The following is a 15,456-nucleotide window of genomic DNA, read 5'->3' as shown; positions in this document are numbered from 1 at the left end:
GAACAAGTCAAGTGATTGGTCAGCCAACCGTGGTTGCCCACTCGATGGTTGCACTTCCACCGCCAATATTTTTACTAAGTTACAAATAATTAAGGGTAAATTGCAAGTTTAGTGATTAAAATATAACAAATTAACAATATTAATTATCATATCATAATTTTTTAAATTTTTAATTTTCATCAAAATTTACACAATAATTAATTAACTAGTTTATTCCATTTAACTAACTAATTAACTTGTATATAAATTTTATATGATAAAAAGTACACGCTCAAAATTTATCAATAAGTGATTTGATACAATGGTAAGACACATTACACTCTTAAAGAGAGAACGAAAATTAAAATATTGGAGACAACATTATTAAAAAGGATAAACACAAACCCTAAATATAAATCGTAAAATAAACATAAAAAAAATACTCAAGAAAAATGAATCTTAAAATCTTTTTTGCTCATAATTCGACAACTCCATTGATGGAGGGGCAACTTTTTGGGATGGAAGAATATCATGCCTCCCTTTTGCTTTCCTACTACATAATTTTATTACTATAAAGAAGGACCCATAAATATAGTATAGATCTTTTGAAAGCTATCCAGAATTTCTTTCTCTTTATTCCCATTACTTGTCACGTGGTATTCTTTTTTTTTTAATTTTTATTTATTTTAAATAGAAAAATATATATAAAATCCATATATCTAATTTAATACTTATGTTTAGGTATTTTATTGTGTTGACGTCATCCTTAATCGGGTCACTAATTCAATAACAAATTATAGATATATCTCTTTTTTAAATTATAATTAATATTATTATAATAACACTTCTATCTTTTCATACTTTTATATTATTTTTACATAAAACAAATTATAAATTTAGGGATCGAATATATGTCTAATAGCATTAAAGTACAACATTATTAGTACTCCACCTACATTCATTATGTAACGCCCCTAACCCGTATCCGTCACCGAAATAGAGTTAAGGAGCATTACCGAAGTTATCGATTTATTTATCAGATATTTTATTTTATTTAACGTTCATATTTGGAACCAATTAAAATCAAACATATTGTCCCTTAAACGTACTTATTTTTTTTCTCAACATGTTTTACTTGAATTTATTACTCGTCTCAATATACTTAATTTCCTTGTATTAACTTATCAAAATAATCGCATATTTACATGTCATGATAAATATCATTCTCTTGTCATTTCTTCATAAACATAAATCAGGTAATTCATTATATTGATATTTCATGCATTTAAAATATACAATTCGAGTTACACTAACTTACCTCGTTGTTTGTTCATGTTTATAATTTCATTAATCCGGTATCTTTTCTTTTCCATGTTCAATTCTCGTATTCAAGTCATCCAGATCTTTATAAATAAATTTGATCGTCATTTTTATTTATTTCATGTTCTAATACATTCAATTAATGCTCTAAACAAAATTACCATTTTACCCCTAAACTTTTAATTAATGACGATTTCATCCTTAGGATCAAAAAAAATAAAATTCTTGCAATTTAATCCTTATTTCCAGCCGTTATTCTCATACAAATTGATAACAACTCATGAATTCTATAAAATATCAGAATTTTTCATAATTTCAACACTTTTCAATTTAATCCTTAAAATATGTTTTTTTCCCGATCTTGAACTAAATTAATAATTTCATTCAATTTTGTAGTTTCAAATAATAAAATAATCCATTTCATGCAAATTGGTCATTTCTAACATTTTTACAAAATTGCCCATAAAATTTTTCTTTTATTCAATTTAGTCCCTGAGCCTAAAACATGCAAATTAACCATACTAGCTGAATATTCATACATATTTTCCTCCTCGTCCTCTCCATTCCACATCCTTTATTTATATAACATGCTATAAGTAACATTATCAATAATTTCACTATTTACTTATATGTATATTCAAAACTGTCCATTTGCGTCATAATTACTAAATTATTTATATCTTGAGCTTCAGAACTCGAAATTAAAATCAGATAATTTTATATAAAACTATACTTACGTATATTATTACCATAAAATTTTCATAATTTTTGGTTCAGCCAATAAGTACAGTTTATTCTTTAAATTCACCCTTGTTCTGCTGTTTGACAGTTTCGACCCTTCTTTACTAAAAATTAATTATCTAATTGTAAAGAATTCGGATGATATTCTAGTTTGCTTATATTGAAAACAGACTCATTCAGGATTTTAAACATATAAATTTAAGAACCTAATTATTTTTATCTAATTTTTTATGATTTTCCAAATTCAGAACAAGGGAACCCGAAATCATTCTGAACTTGTCTCACTAAATTTATTATATCTCACAATTCATGATTTCATTGCTTACACCGTTTATTCTATAAAAAAAACTAGACTCAATAAGATTTAATTCCATATTTTTTTCATCCTCTAATTAGATTTTCACAATTTATGGTGATTTTTCAAAATTAACCTACTGTTGCTGTCCAAAACTGTTTTAGTTCAAGATGTTTATTTACCATGTTTATAACACCCTTATTTTCTTTCTCTACACTATTTCTCATTACTTTCTCTTATTTTCTCTTCACTAACATATCAAGAACATAAGACCATATATAAGAAAACTCTACATTAACATCAATTCCACGCTTTTTCAATAATATTAATCTTAAAAATGTATTGAAATATTGATGTTCTTACCTTGTTCCATTAATTTCAATCTTTAACTTGATTTTCTCTCTCCTCCAGCTTCTATTTCTTGAATCTAACTTAATATTCTAGCTCTCCATAGTCTCCTTGTGATCTTTCTCTCTTGATGGCTATGAAAATTCTTTTGATTTCTAAGTGAAAATGGTAAATTTTTGGTGAAAGGACCAAATTGTAAAGAAAGTAAAACTTTCTTTCTTTCTCTCTTCTTCCCACGTTAGTTTGCATGGGAAAGATAATGGATGGTGTGTGTGTTGTTGTTTTTTCCACACACACACATATATATATAGACTAAATAAAATAATAAAATAATAAAATATCTTATTAAAATATTAAATAAATAATAATTATCTAATTGAATAACTATAAAATATCACCAACACCATCATTACTTTCTAGATTTCTCTCTCTTCCAATTGACCATTTTGCCCTTAGTGATCCGTTAAAATTTCATTCTTGAGTCATCACTTAATTTGGTAAAATTACAATTTAATCCCTCATAATTCTTCACCTATTCAATTTGGTCCTTATTCATCAATTTTCCTTGGTTTCTAGATCATTCCACCCTTAAAATATTTGCACTATTAGTCCTTCAACTTTTCATATTTATACTTTAATCCCTCAAATTTTGAGTATTTACTCTTGGGCCACAAAACTTTTTTCACTTTTACAATTTAGTCCTTTCTTAAATCAATATGTCATAATATACTTCCCAGTGACATAACTCAATTTTCCTCTTCTTGTCACTTTTTTTCCTTATTTTATTATATTAAGGATAATATCTTACTATAGAAATTTTCAGGGTGTTACACATTATTGAACAAATTTTAAAAGAACATATTTTAATATAAAATTTTCACCCACACAGCGGGCATGACAAAATCCAATATACTCTAAAGTCTTGTCTACATGATCATTGTAAGAAAGCAGTTAAATTGTTATCTTGATCTCTCTACTATGCTCACATTTGGGATTTCTTTAATCTAAACTACTATATATAAAAAGAATGTCATGGGCATTCCTTATGTGGCATGTGTACCAATCTTTTGTTTTTTAGATTATATAATATTGGTCAAATTTTAGTTTTGGTCCCTATAGTACACTCAATTTTCAGATCTAATTTTTAACATAATTTGGTACCTCAAGTTTTACAATATCATTGGTTAGTCTAAATACTTTATTCTGATTAAAATTGTAAAGTGAGTTTTTAATTGTTAACGCCGTTAAAATTCTTTTTTACATTTAGGTCTTTACAAATTATTTTTTTATTAATTTCAAAATGTTACATTAACAATTTTAATAATAAAAAAGTAATAGTGCTATCAACTATACTTGATTGTCTTTTTTTTTTTAATCTAAAGTGTAGAGAGATTACATTTTAAAGAATAAATAAGGACTAAATTTCAAATATACAAAGAGGATTTGGACTTGAAGTATATTTTAACCTTCACATATTTACTTTATAATTTGACTTAAAAACTAATTAACCCAAGGCAACATGTGTGTCAAGATTAATACTAATATTTTTAATACAATATTTAAAATTACTCATAATCATTTTTTAACCCTTAAATAAAAAAATAAAACATATTTAAGTGTGCCCAAATCCATGTACAACCATGCGGATAGCAATTTAACTAAATATCAATTCACTAATATATTTTATTTTAATAATTCATTTAATATCAATTTTTTCAGGTGCATATTGTATTTTCTTCAAAATTCTTCTACTAAAACAATTAACAATAATGAAAAAAAAAACTGTTTCGGTCTTCAAAGAATTTTAACCCTCAATATGGTATTCTTAGTTTGGTGAAAAGGCATGTCAAATCTGATGGCAATTTCAACTCCATCCTACAATCATTGAGCAAATAAACAAATTTGAGGCTATATTTTTCATCCGATTCCCCTCCAATCATATCAAATAAAATAATAGTACTACTTTTTTTTTCTATAATTTCAAAATACCTTACAAGATAAACCCAAAGAAAATAAGAACATGACTGATTATTCATTCATCTGATGTCATGAAATACCCACTCCTTGAATGAATATATCTTCCATGATTTGACCTAATACTTGTGCTGTAAAACCACCAAAGCGATTTTCAGCCCATACCCACACCACCTTCCTTGGTCTTTATTGTCCTTATTTATCAGAACTGTAAATTCCATACCTCATTTTAGTTTCTAAAGCTTTGTGATTCCCTAGTGCACTTGTCTTTTTTCTTTTAACATTTATGTTCCAATGAATGGAAGCTCCATCATTCTGTACACGTGTTCCCTTTGCAGTGAAAGAAATGAGGCTTCCAGATTTTAGACGATGATGGTTGTCACTTCTCAGTCGCAACTAACTTTGAATAAAAAGCACACCTAAGTGCTGGACTTCTTGTGCTTCCTTTTTTTTTTTTTTACACTGTTGTTTTTCCAGAGACATAATAAAGAGAAGAAGACATCAAAGACTTGCAGTGGGAGTACTTTTGACAAAAAAGAAAAACTATGGAGCGTTATGAGATTGTGAAAGATATAGGATCTGGGAATTTTTGTGTGGCCAAGCTTGTTAGAGATAGATGGACAAAAGAACTCTTTTCTATTAAGTTCATTGAGAGAGGCCACAAGGTCTTGTCTTATCTATACCTTGTTTCTTACATCTTATTAAATCTTTTTTTCCAACTTTTTCTTTTCTTGTTCCAATCCGATTATCTATCATTATCCTTTTTTTTTATATGGGTTTGTTGCTTAAAGGGGTTTTTTTTTTGTTGCTGATTGATGAACATGTGCAAAGGGAAATCATGAATCATAGATCATTAAAACATCCCAATATTGTTAGATTCAAAGAGGTTGGTACTCTTTTATAATCTATGATCCTTTTTTGTCTTGTTCTTGTTTGGCTTAGCTTTGCTCCATTATGTTTAATGAAGATAGGTTAGGGCTCTGTGTTTTATCCTGACTTATTTTTGGGTTAACTTTCTTTTTGATACATTGCTCTTGCAGGTTCTTCTTACACCTACACATCTAGCCATAGTCATGGAGTATGCTGCAGGTGGAGAGCTCTTTGAGCGCATCTGCAGTGCTGGTAGATTTAGTGAAGATGAGGTAAATATTCTAAAATACCCATAGTCCAAAAAAGCATAGTGAAAGAGTGTATTGTACTCTATTCTATTGCATAATACAATTTTCTCATATCTAAATCTTCCATGGGAGATTTTAACAGGCAAGGTTTTTCTTTCAGCAATTGATATCAGGAGTCAGTTACTGTCATTCCATGGTATGAAACTTTGGCATTCTAAACTTTTCTAGTTCTTCAAATGTTGCAGTGCTGATTTTGTTTATGGGAATTTTTGTTTTAGCAAATATGTCACAGAGATCTTAAGCTTGAAAACACTCTCCTCAATGGTAGCACCGCACCGCGTGTCAAAATATGTGATTTCGGATACTCAAAGGTGATACGATTGAACTCACCTAATCCACATTTTTGCAGACAAAGTTGAGCTTTTGACACTTCGATTACTTAACTATTTCCACCCCCTAATTTTGTAGTCATCTGTGTTACATTCTCAACCAAAATCTACTATAGGAACACCGGCTTATATAGCCCCCGAGGTTCTCTCTAAGAAAGAATATGATGGCGAGGTAATATTAGTATATACATACATAAACATATACATATACATATACATATTCTTTCTCCAAATAACATCCCACAGTTATCTATAGATTGCAGATGTTTGGTCTTGTGGAGTCACCTTGTTTGTTATGCTAGTTGGGGCATATCCCTTTGAAGATCCTAATGATCCCAAAAACTTCAAAAATACAATTGGGGTCAGTGTTTTATACAAGTTTTCAGCTCCATTTTCTCTTTGAAAATAGATATTATCTGAAATCAATGCAATTATGTGAAGCTTTCCTAAACTCACAACGGAGGTTCTAACTAAGTTAATATTGTTTATGACAGCGAATACTCAGTGCTCACTACTCGATTCCGAATAATGTTAGAGTTTCCGTGGAGTGCAAACATCTTTTATCTCGGATATTTGTGGCTAATCCTGAAATGGTAATGCATAAGAAAGCTAATTGCTGGCTAATTTGGCCTATCATTCATATTTGTTTTCTTGAATAGTTTATGCTCGTACTTGTTGGTGCAGAGAATAACTATACCAGAAATTAGAAGCCACCCTTGGTTCTTAAAGAACTTGCCAATTGAACTGATGGAAGGTGGAAGTTGGCAAAGCCAAGATGTAAATAACCCTTCACAGACCATGGAAGAGGTACAGTTTATAATACAGGAGGCCATGAAAACGACTGAGGTCCCCAAGGTTGGGGAATTTTCCATGAGAGGAAGCATGGGTCTTGATGATTTGGATGCTGATACAGATCTTGATGTAGATACAAGTGGTGATTTTGTGTGCCCACTATGAACTAAAACTAAACAAATGTGATCTCTCATTGTTATACTAAAGAAGTTTCTGTGAAATCCTTTGTCAATGAATAATTGAATCTCTATTCAACCGTAACGTAAAAAGAATAAATGGAATGGTACAATAAATTACTAGGGACTGGCATGTTGAGATGAATAATATTTGTTTTAAGCTAGAGTGGCACAAGTTGAAGTTGAAGAGTCGAACAGGGCTGGAAGAAGGTACTTTCTTCCATTGACACCATGTGTATTGTAGCTAGCTCCGGTTGTAACGTCGACTGGAAGGTCCCCAGCATAGCCTGGATAAGCCCCTTTCCCATAAATCCCAGGGCAAGCGGAAGCAGCCTCCAGTGGTGCTTCTTTTGGACCTTGATAGTATCCATTTCCAAATAGGTTGGTGACAGTCCCAGCCAAGAGGGTAGCTAGGTTGATAACCATCCCTTCCAGACCCACATCATTGTTGGGTGCAACCAATGATGGGTTTTGTGGTCTGTAGATGGGTTGGTGGAATGGCCAAACGCATCGACCTGGGCACTGTGTCTCCGAGTTACCTACCTAAATATAAGCCAACTTGGAACCAAAATCAGAACCATGGGTTCCACACTTGCTGGAGCAGAACCCTTCAACAGCAACATCAACTGATGTCAAGACAACATTGATGGGGTTTCTCTGAGAACCCTTTGATGCTAATTGCAGGATTTGTTCATTTGTTAGTGATTTCCCCAAAAAGTAGCTCTCATTGAGGATTTGTGAACCCAAGGAAATGACAAGGGAAGAAGATTTGTTGGTGAGGTGATAGTATTTATCCATGGCTTTCCACCATGTAGCAACCGAGGGTTGAGGTGAAACAAGCTTAGAAGAGGCGAGGGAATTGATGAAATCGGACACAATGGCACGTTGAGAAGGCTTGAAATTTCCATACCAAATGAGATTAACAGAGATGTTGCTAGTTAGAAGAGGGCCATTGTGGTATTAGAACAGCAATGGCTGCTGGGTTTGATCCGACTCAGGGACAGACCCACCAAGCCTCCTCGCTTCTGCATTGAAATGAATCCAAGAGACTAACACAACAAAACACAGAACAACAATATTGGAAGTAGCAAAAGAAGCCATGGATGAATTTGATTAAGTGATGAGAAAACTCTAAAAGAGAATGTGTCTTGTGGGATTTGGGATGATGGGACATAGTTATATAGCAGGGTTTTTCTTGGGGGTTGAAAGTAGAAAGTGGTAGGAAAAAGGCGAAGAATAAAGAAGAAGGTAAAGAAGTGGAGGAGTGAGATTCGATTCGATGCCAGCCAAAATGACGCGTTTCTTGCTCTCAATTTCAACTTCAACTTCAACCCAACCAATGTGTTTAACAACAATGTAAGGCCAGCTAAGGGTGGTGTAAAGCAAGAGAACTGACTCTCAATTAATTAGGTGTAAACCACATTGTGGTATAAAAATGGATAAATCAAGCTCAAACTCAAATTTAGCTGGAGTTTAAAAATAAATATTTGATCAGACTTGAATTAAGTTGTAAATTTCGAATCAAAATTTTAACATATTAAATTCAAATGTTTTAACATTTTTAGTATTTTTCCTATTGATTTGTTGGTTAAATTTGAGGTATTGGATTTTTATTATTTAAATTTGAGTTGTACAGATAAAATTGTAATATATGGATTTTAGTTTCAATATATGTATTGACATTGGTGCTTTTCAGTTTTTTTATTTGTTATGCTTTATGTTGCTTCAACATATATTTACATTTGTGGAGTATTTTTCCTATCAGTTTGTTGGTTAATATATTATATTTTTATAATTTTTAAAGTATTAATTCTTTTTTTTTTACTTTTGAGCTCGAAATATAATTTTTACCATATACTAATTTAAAATTTTATAAATATAAAGACACTAAAATTGAAAATTTTCATTTTAGGCCGCTGCCAGCCATTGGCTCCACCCCTGTTGATATTAAAGTTAATTATGTTAAATAGTTGTTATTTTAAATAATGTTACTTTGCATTAATCACTGAATATATTATGCTTTTAATTATGATATGAAAATTTTCTATTATAATATTTGAATTAAAAAATTAATATATTTTAATTATATTCAATAATTCAAATAAGAAGTATTATTTTACATTAAATACCGCAATAAAAATTTAGTATTTAAAAATTTGATTAAATATTAAACTCATAAAATCATATATAACACATGTGACATTTCTAACTAGTAAAATATATAAAAGTAGAGTTTGGAAAAAAAAACTTTTATACCAATGAAAATACTATTTATTTTCTATCATATTATTAAATTCGCTTTTAAAAATAATTATAATATTTAATTTAAAGTTAATTAAAAAATTTAATGCAAAATAAAATTTTTTATAATTACACATTTAAAAATAACTATAACTTAATTTACATAATATTACTCAAAAAGTATAGTTAAACTAATTATAGTTTACGTAGAAAAGTTTTTGCAATTAAAATCATTTAAAAAAGATTTTTACTTGATATTATTTTTTACTACATAATAATTATATATTATTAACAAATTATTATAGTCAATTTATTAAGTATTAAGAAAAAAATAGAAGCAAAAATTGAATAGCGAAGAGTTTATTTTACATTATATCAATTTTTCATTGTTTGTACAAATGCTTTACTAATAGGAATTCTTTATTAGTACTATACTTTAATTATCAAAATTAATATATTTTAATAACATTTATTAGTTATTGTTTTAAATAAAAATTACTCGAAGTAAAATTATATTGTATGTTGAGAATAGTACAAATGTTTTAACTATGATTGGAATTTTTTTTAATATTATTAAAAAAATTATTGATCTACAAAATATCAATCTTTTAATATATTATTTAAAAATTTATTTTTATTATATTTGAGATGTTAAATAAGTTAATATATTTTAATTTTATTTAACAATTCAATTAATGAAATATAAAATTATTACAATAATTAAAATATATTATCGAAAAATTAATTAAAAATTAAACGTGTAACATCACATGCCACATACAACACATGTGATATTAGAAATTAGTATATATAAAAGTACAAGTTTGGAAAATCTATTGAACTAACTTTTATACCTTCTATTTTTCATTATATTAGAGATTTTTTCATTTTAAATTTTTATTAATATTATTTATAGGATTTATCATATTTATAAATAAGAGGTTTAATTTTATTAAAATAAAATATTTGAGTAAATAAAGATTGTAATTTTAGTAAAAGACATTTTGTTAAATGAATAAAAAGTTAATATTATTATCTTTAAAAAGTAAAATTTATATTACTTCAATTTTAAATATTAAAATTTAATTAATTCATATAATGTTGATCTAATAAATAAATTTGAATTGTTGTTTTAAAAAATAAAGAATATAATGAGTAAGGGGCAGTAATGAATGTCTCTGACATCCTATGGTTCTGGTTACATGCCTTCTCAGCAATTTTCACTTCCATGTTCATCATTTATTATAAAGAATGTTTGTAAGATATAATTCAATAAAAAGTAAATAAGAAATGGATATTAAAAGTAAAAAAGCAAACCAAAGAGTTTGCTGATGTTATTAATAAATTAACAAATAAAAGAATGGTTAAGGTTGTTGTCACTCTCAGACCAAGGTTGAGCAAGATGATGTAGCAGGATCATACAAAGCAGGAAGCAAGTATTTCCTTCCATTCTCACCATGAGCATTGTAGCTAGCACCAGTTGAAGGGTCTACAAGTAGGTTTCCAGCATAGCCTGGATAAGCCCCTTTGCCGTATATTCCAGGACATGCTGATGAAGCTTCCAATGGCGCCTCAGCTGGGCCCTGGTAGTAACCATTTCCAAAAGGGTTGGTAACAGTCCCCGCAAAGAGGCTAGCCAAGTTGATGACCATGCCATCCACACCCACATTGTTGTTTGGTGCAATCAAAGGTGGGGACTGTGGTCCATAGATAGGTTGGTGGAATGGCCAGGCACATTGACCAGGGCACTGAGTTTGAGCATTCCCAACCCAAATGTAAGCAAATTTGGAAGACCTTTTACCCTTGGTGGAGCTCAAGGCAGACCCATGAGTCCCACATCGGCTCATACAAAACCCTTCAACAGCAACATCAGATGCTGTTAAAACAACATTAATAGCATACTTTTGGTCACCCTTTGAGGCCAACTCAACAATTTGTTTCTTCTTGAGAGACTTGCCAAGCGAATAGTGTTCATCAAGGATCTGCTTCCCCAAAGACAAGGAAAGAGACGATTTCTTAGAGGCGAGATGGTAGTATTTCTCGGTGGTCCGCCACCACTGAGCCACCGTGGGTTGGGTTTTTAGGGAGGGTGAAGAAGGGTTAGAAGAGAGGGAGGTGACAAAATCAGAGATAATAGCCCTCTCGGAAGGCCTGAACTTGCCGTACCAAATGAGATTGACGGTGATTGGGCCTGAAAGGAGAGGACCGTTGTGGTATTTCAAGAGCTGAGGCTGCTCCTCAACCACTTCACTCAGCTTTCGTACACCCAAACAGATTTGAAACAAAGAGATGATGAGGAATATTTTTAAGATAGTTGGAGTGATAAAAGAAGCCATTTTGTTGTTGTTGTTAAGCTGAGAAAGGTTGGAGCTTTGAGTTGTGGGAATAGAAGGGTGGAAAAGGGTATATATAAATACCAGCAAAACAGTGTTCATTTATTGGATTAGGTGAATTAAGGAACCTTCAGAGAAACAGACAAATAAAGTAATTTGTATTAACAAAAGGGGTGGACAAGACAGGCTGGCAGTGATCCAGCTGGAATTCCGAGAGTGGGATATAGGCACGTGAGAATACGCGCTTGAGGCTCTTTTAAAAACCAAGTTTAAAGGGAGGCACAAAGGGCTCGTGAAGTAGTAGTATTAGTTAGGCTTAGCTGGATCAAGCTAGAGCCGAGTTACAGCTGGGGGTTAGCTAGAGCCAGCCAACGCAAGACTTTCTCCACTATTTTCCAGAACTCTGTTTCTGTAAACCCAATTTGCAGGTGAACGTTGCCTTTGGTTTTTAATTACAAAAAACGATTGATCATTACTTATTTTAAGAAATTAATTTTGCTTAACGGTTCATTCAGTTTATTTCAAAAAAAAAAATCCTAAATATACGAGCTTTATTTAAACATTATCCAAAATAATAATAATCACGAGGCAGGCATCTTTCAAATTTGTTAAAGCAAATTCCTTTGATCACGTGGTTTTACCATCCAACTGCCATATAAAAAATATTGCCTATGACTCCCGAAATACTCAATTACTGTCTGATGGGGATTTTGCTAATTAATATCGTTCTTGTAATTACAAATTTTAAAATGGTAAAAAGTAATAAATTTCTACTGCCTTGCCATTCAACTTTTCCATCCACCATGAATCCTTGAGAATCCATAATCCAATATAACAAACCATGTTGTTCATCATCAAACTACACGAAATCTTTGACTAAATTTTCATGTCGGCTTGCTCATCACTTTGTCTGGTGTTTTGTTTAGCTGTATATTGCTCTTTTATGTTTAAAAGTTTGAACAAATTCAACATTCAACAAATATGTTACAGCTGTAATAAACGACCTTGCCCAAGATTACCCTATGGATGACACAAAAATATTAATGTCAAATGTTCCTCAACCACTTTCACGTGTTTTTGAGCTCACTTTAGCGGCACAAGACTTTGGAAATCCAGCATCTTGGGGGAGGTGGCTTTCAGATTTATCTTTTTAATGTAATTGATGGCATTGGACATGGTTGTGTGTGATGATTGTATGGTGAGCCACTCGCTAAATCACAAAGAATGGGATCCATGATGTGGACAAAACATTGCACTTTTAGCTGTCCACCAGCCATTTCAAGCAAGCTATATGGGGACATAAAGATTCCTTTTTCAAACCAAGCTTATTAAGAGTGGTTTTAATTACTCATCCATCACCTTGGGTTGACAACTAAGTGAATTAGGATTTGATTCGTTTATTTACATGTAACGATTTTACGAAAAATATTTTTTTATATTTTTATATATTTATTTTATAGAAAATAGTTTGATCAACAGAAAATAACTTACAGATTAAGGTAAAATAAGTTATTTTTCCTATAAAATGACTTATCATTTTTAAAAGCATAAGTTATTTTCTAAAAAAGAATTCATTTATAAATAATTTTATTTTTATATAAAAATTAACTTAAATAAAGTTTAATATTATTATATTGATAATAAATTTTATTTTTATTTTTAAAAATATTTAAAATATTATATTTTTCAATATTATTAAACATACATATTTAATTATTTATATTTAGTCATATAATAAATTATAAATATAAATTATTATTTTAATAATTTATTTAATATTTTAATTTTATTTTAATAATAAATTTTAAAAAATAATAATTTTAAATAATATTATTCACATATTATTGAAAATATTCAATATTAATATTTTATAATAAATATTTATTACAATTATAAATATATTAATAATAAATGTTTTGTAGTATAAATGTTAAAATATGTCATAAGTCTATGTACACTTAACAAATTTGTAATTTAGTCTTTATACTTTTATTTTCAAGAATTTAGTACATTTACTTTTCAAATTTGAAAATCAAGTCCAATTGTTGACATCGTTAATTTTTTTTGTCAAATTTGTTGATGTCACATTTTTAAATAAAAAATACTCACCTAGTAATCATGTAATTAAAAAATGACGTTGCAATGAATTTGAATTTAACATAATACTTTTAATATATGCAAAAACAATGTAAAATATAAAATTATAAATAAAAATAAATTCAATTAAACAATGAAAAAAATAAGAAAATCTCAAATGTATGTTTGTTTAATTGAAAACAACTTTTATAAAATATTTTTAAGAAATCTATCAAACAACAGAAAATATTTTACACAGATTCATCCAAACACCAAAAAATACTAGCTTTTCCAGAAAAGTAAATCATTTTCCAGAAATCATTTTTTGGAAGTCATTTTCAGTGAAACAAACGGAGCCTTAATTGTGGGTTTTTTTACCTATATATTATAATTTTTTTAAAAATATATTGAAATGGCATGTTAAATAGATTATGTATCAAAATGGTATATCCAACCAAGTGAAGAGTGATGCATAGGCTGCACCACCCTCAAATTCTGACAAATTTGACTGAAAAAATTAAAAAAAATGGTAAAGACAACTAAATAGGCGGCACCTAAAGAAATACGGGTCAAATACGACCCATATTCGAACAAAACCCGGCCCGCTGTCATAGATCGGACAGCACAACTAAGCAGCAGTGGTCATGCCTGCTGGAGAGGCGGCACTGCCTGGTCACGCCTACTGCAGAGGCGGCACACCCCGATCAAGCCATTTCCATAGGCAGCACCGGCCTATGGCTTGTCAGCGATGGGACAGGTCAGAATTGAGCCCGTGAGTTGTGTGTTTGGGGACCATTATAAGGTCCCAATGTCCCATTTTTTGCCAGAAGAGAGAAAAAAATCTTTGAAGAAGAGAAGAAGAAAAAGAAAAGAGCGGGAAGGGGAAAAAGAAAGAAAAAAAGAAAATGAGAAAGAGAAGGAAAATAAATAAATAGAAAAGGAAAGGAGAATTTGTTATTTAGGGAAGATTTGGTGTTTAAAAAAATTATAAAAGGTATTTTTTTATTTAGTATTTATTTTTTGTTATAAATAAATGTTAAAATGTTTTTGTTGTTATTGTTGATTAATTCGAATTTTATTTTTAATTTTATTTTTGTAAGGTATTATTTGGTTAAAAAGAGCTATTAAGGTATGTTTGTATTTATTTTATATTTTCATTCACTCATAAGTTATATTTAATGTTTATTGAAGCAAAAAAGCTTATTTATGTTATGTATAAAGAATGTTTTATTTTTTCATGTAATTTATTTGTTATGTGTATTTTAGGTTGATTATATTTATTTTTTATGTATTTATTTGGTATGTTATTTTGATTATTTTAATATATATATTTTTATTTTTTATGTAGGTAAAAGATGAGACCATTGATATGGAATTTGTGAATAGGGCCATTGAGTTGGAATTTATGAGATAAATTAGGAATAATAGTTTACATATTCTAAATTTTTAAGATTTTATAATTAAGAATAATAACTTATATTTTTAAATTTTATTTTATGTTTTTTATAAATATTATAAATGAAATTTCTTTTGAATCCTCCTATGCAAAAATATATATATATTTTTTGACAATAATTAAGTTGGCATGTTATTATATATATTATATTTTAAACTAATGCATTTTACTTATTATCATTTTAAAATAATAATAATTTTCATATTTATTATGTTGAG

At 29.4% G+C, this 15,456-nt stretch overlaps 2 protein-coding genes and 1 pseudogene across 6 annotated transcripts; 1 reads left to right on the top strand and 2 right to left on the bottom strand.

The window, feature by feature from the left end:
• The first annotated feature begins 4,593 nt into the window (after positions 1 to 4,593).
• On the top strand, positions 4,594 to 7,177 carry LOC121203086 (serine/threonine-protein kinase SAPK1). 5 transcript variants are annotated; one of them, XM_041085519.1, is made up of 9 exons: positions 4,677 to 5,314; positions 5,449 to 5,543; positions 5,698 to 5,799; positions 5,918 to 5,971; positions 6,054 to 6,146; positions 6,244 to 6,336; positions 6,421 to 6,525; positions 6,659 to 6,757; positions 6,849 to 7,177. In XM_041085519.1, the coding sequence occupies exons 1-9, from the start codon at positions 5,203 to 5,205 to the stop codon at positions 7,119 to 7,121; spliced, it is 1,026 nt and encodes a 341-aa protein (XP_040941453.1). In that variant the 5' UTR covers positions 4,677 to 5,202; the 3' UTR covers positions 7,122 to 7,177. The 5 variants fall into 5 exon arrangements, with proteins under 5 accessions (XP_040941446.1, XP_040941453.1, XP_040941451.1 ...); XM_041085517.1 differs by having other exon boundaries at positions 4,682 to 5,322; positions 5,489 to 5,543; XM_041085510.1 differs by having other exon boundaries at positions 4,683 to 5,032; positions 5,135 to 5,543.
• An 11-nt stretch (positions 7,178 to 7,188) lies between these two features.
• On the bottom strand, positions 7,189 to 8,623 carry LOC121212540 (protein PHOSPHATE-INDUCED 1-like; annotated as a pseudogene).
• A 2,047-nt stretch (positions 8,624 to 10,670) lies between these two features.
• On the bottom strand, positions 10,671 to 11,819 carry LOC107910238 (protein PHOSPHATE-INDUCED 1). Its single transcript, XM_016838021.2, has one exon. The coding sequence runs from the start codon at positions 11,806 to 11,808 to the stop codon at positions 10,756 to 10,758; it is 1,053 nt and encodes a 350-aa protein (XP_016693510.2). The 5' UTR covers positions 11,809 to 11,819; the 3' UTR covers positions 10,671 to 10,755.
• Positions 11,820 to 15,456: the final 3,637 nt, after the last annotated feature.

This window comes from Gossypium hirsutum, chromosome A02, assembly GCF_007990345.1.
Source record: "Gossypium hirsutum isolate 1008001.06 chromosome A02, Gossypium_hirsutum_v2.1, whole genome shotgun sequence".
Taxonomy (NCBI): domain Eukaryota; kingdom Viridiplantae; phylum Streptophyta; class Magnoliopsida; order Malvales; family Malvaceae; genus Gossypium; species Gossypium hirsutum.
The sequence above is the reverse complement of the archived record's forward strand: the minus strand, read 5'-3'. Positions and strand labels throughout refer to the sequence as shown.

Bases quoted from the DNA above. Each gene is read 5' to 3' on its own strand.
- LOC121203086 (XM_041085519.1), top strand. From the start codon at position 5,203: ATGGAGCGTTATGAGATTGTGAAAGATATAGGATCTGGGAATTTTTGT. The intron at 6,337-6,420 runs GTAATATTAGTA...AGTTATCTATAG, and splicing joins AGAAAGAATATGATGGCGAG to ATTGCAGATGTTTGGTCTTG. The intron at 6,526-6,658 runs GTCAGTGTTTTA...TGTTTATGACAG, and splicing joins ACTTCAAAAATACAATTGGG to CGAATACTCAGTGCTCACTA.
- LOC107910238 (XM_016838021.2), bottom strand. From the start codon at position 11,808: ATGAACACTGTTTTGCTGGTATTTATATATACCCTTTTCCACCCTTCT.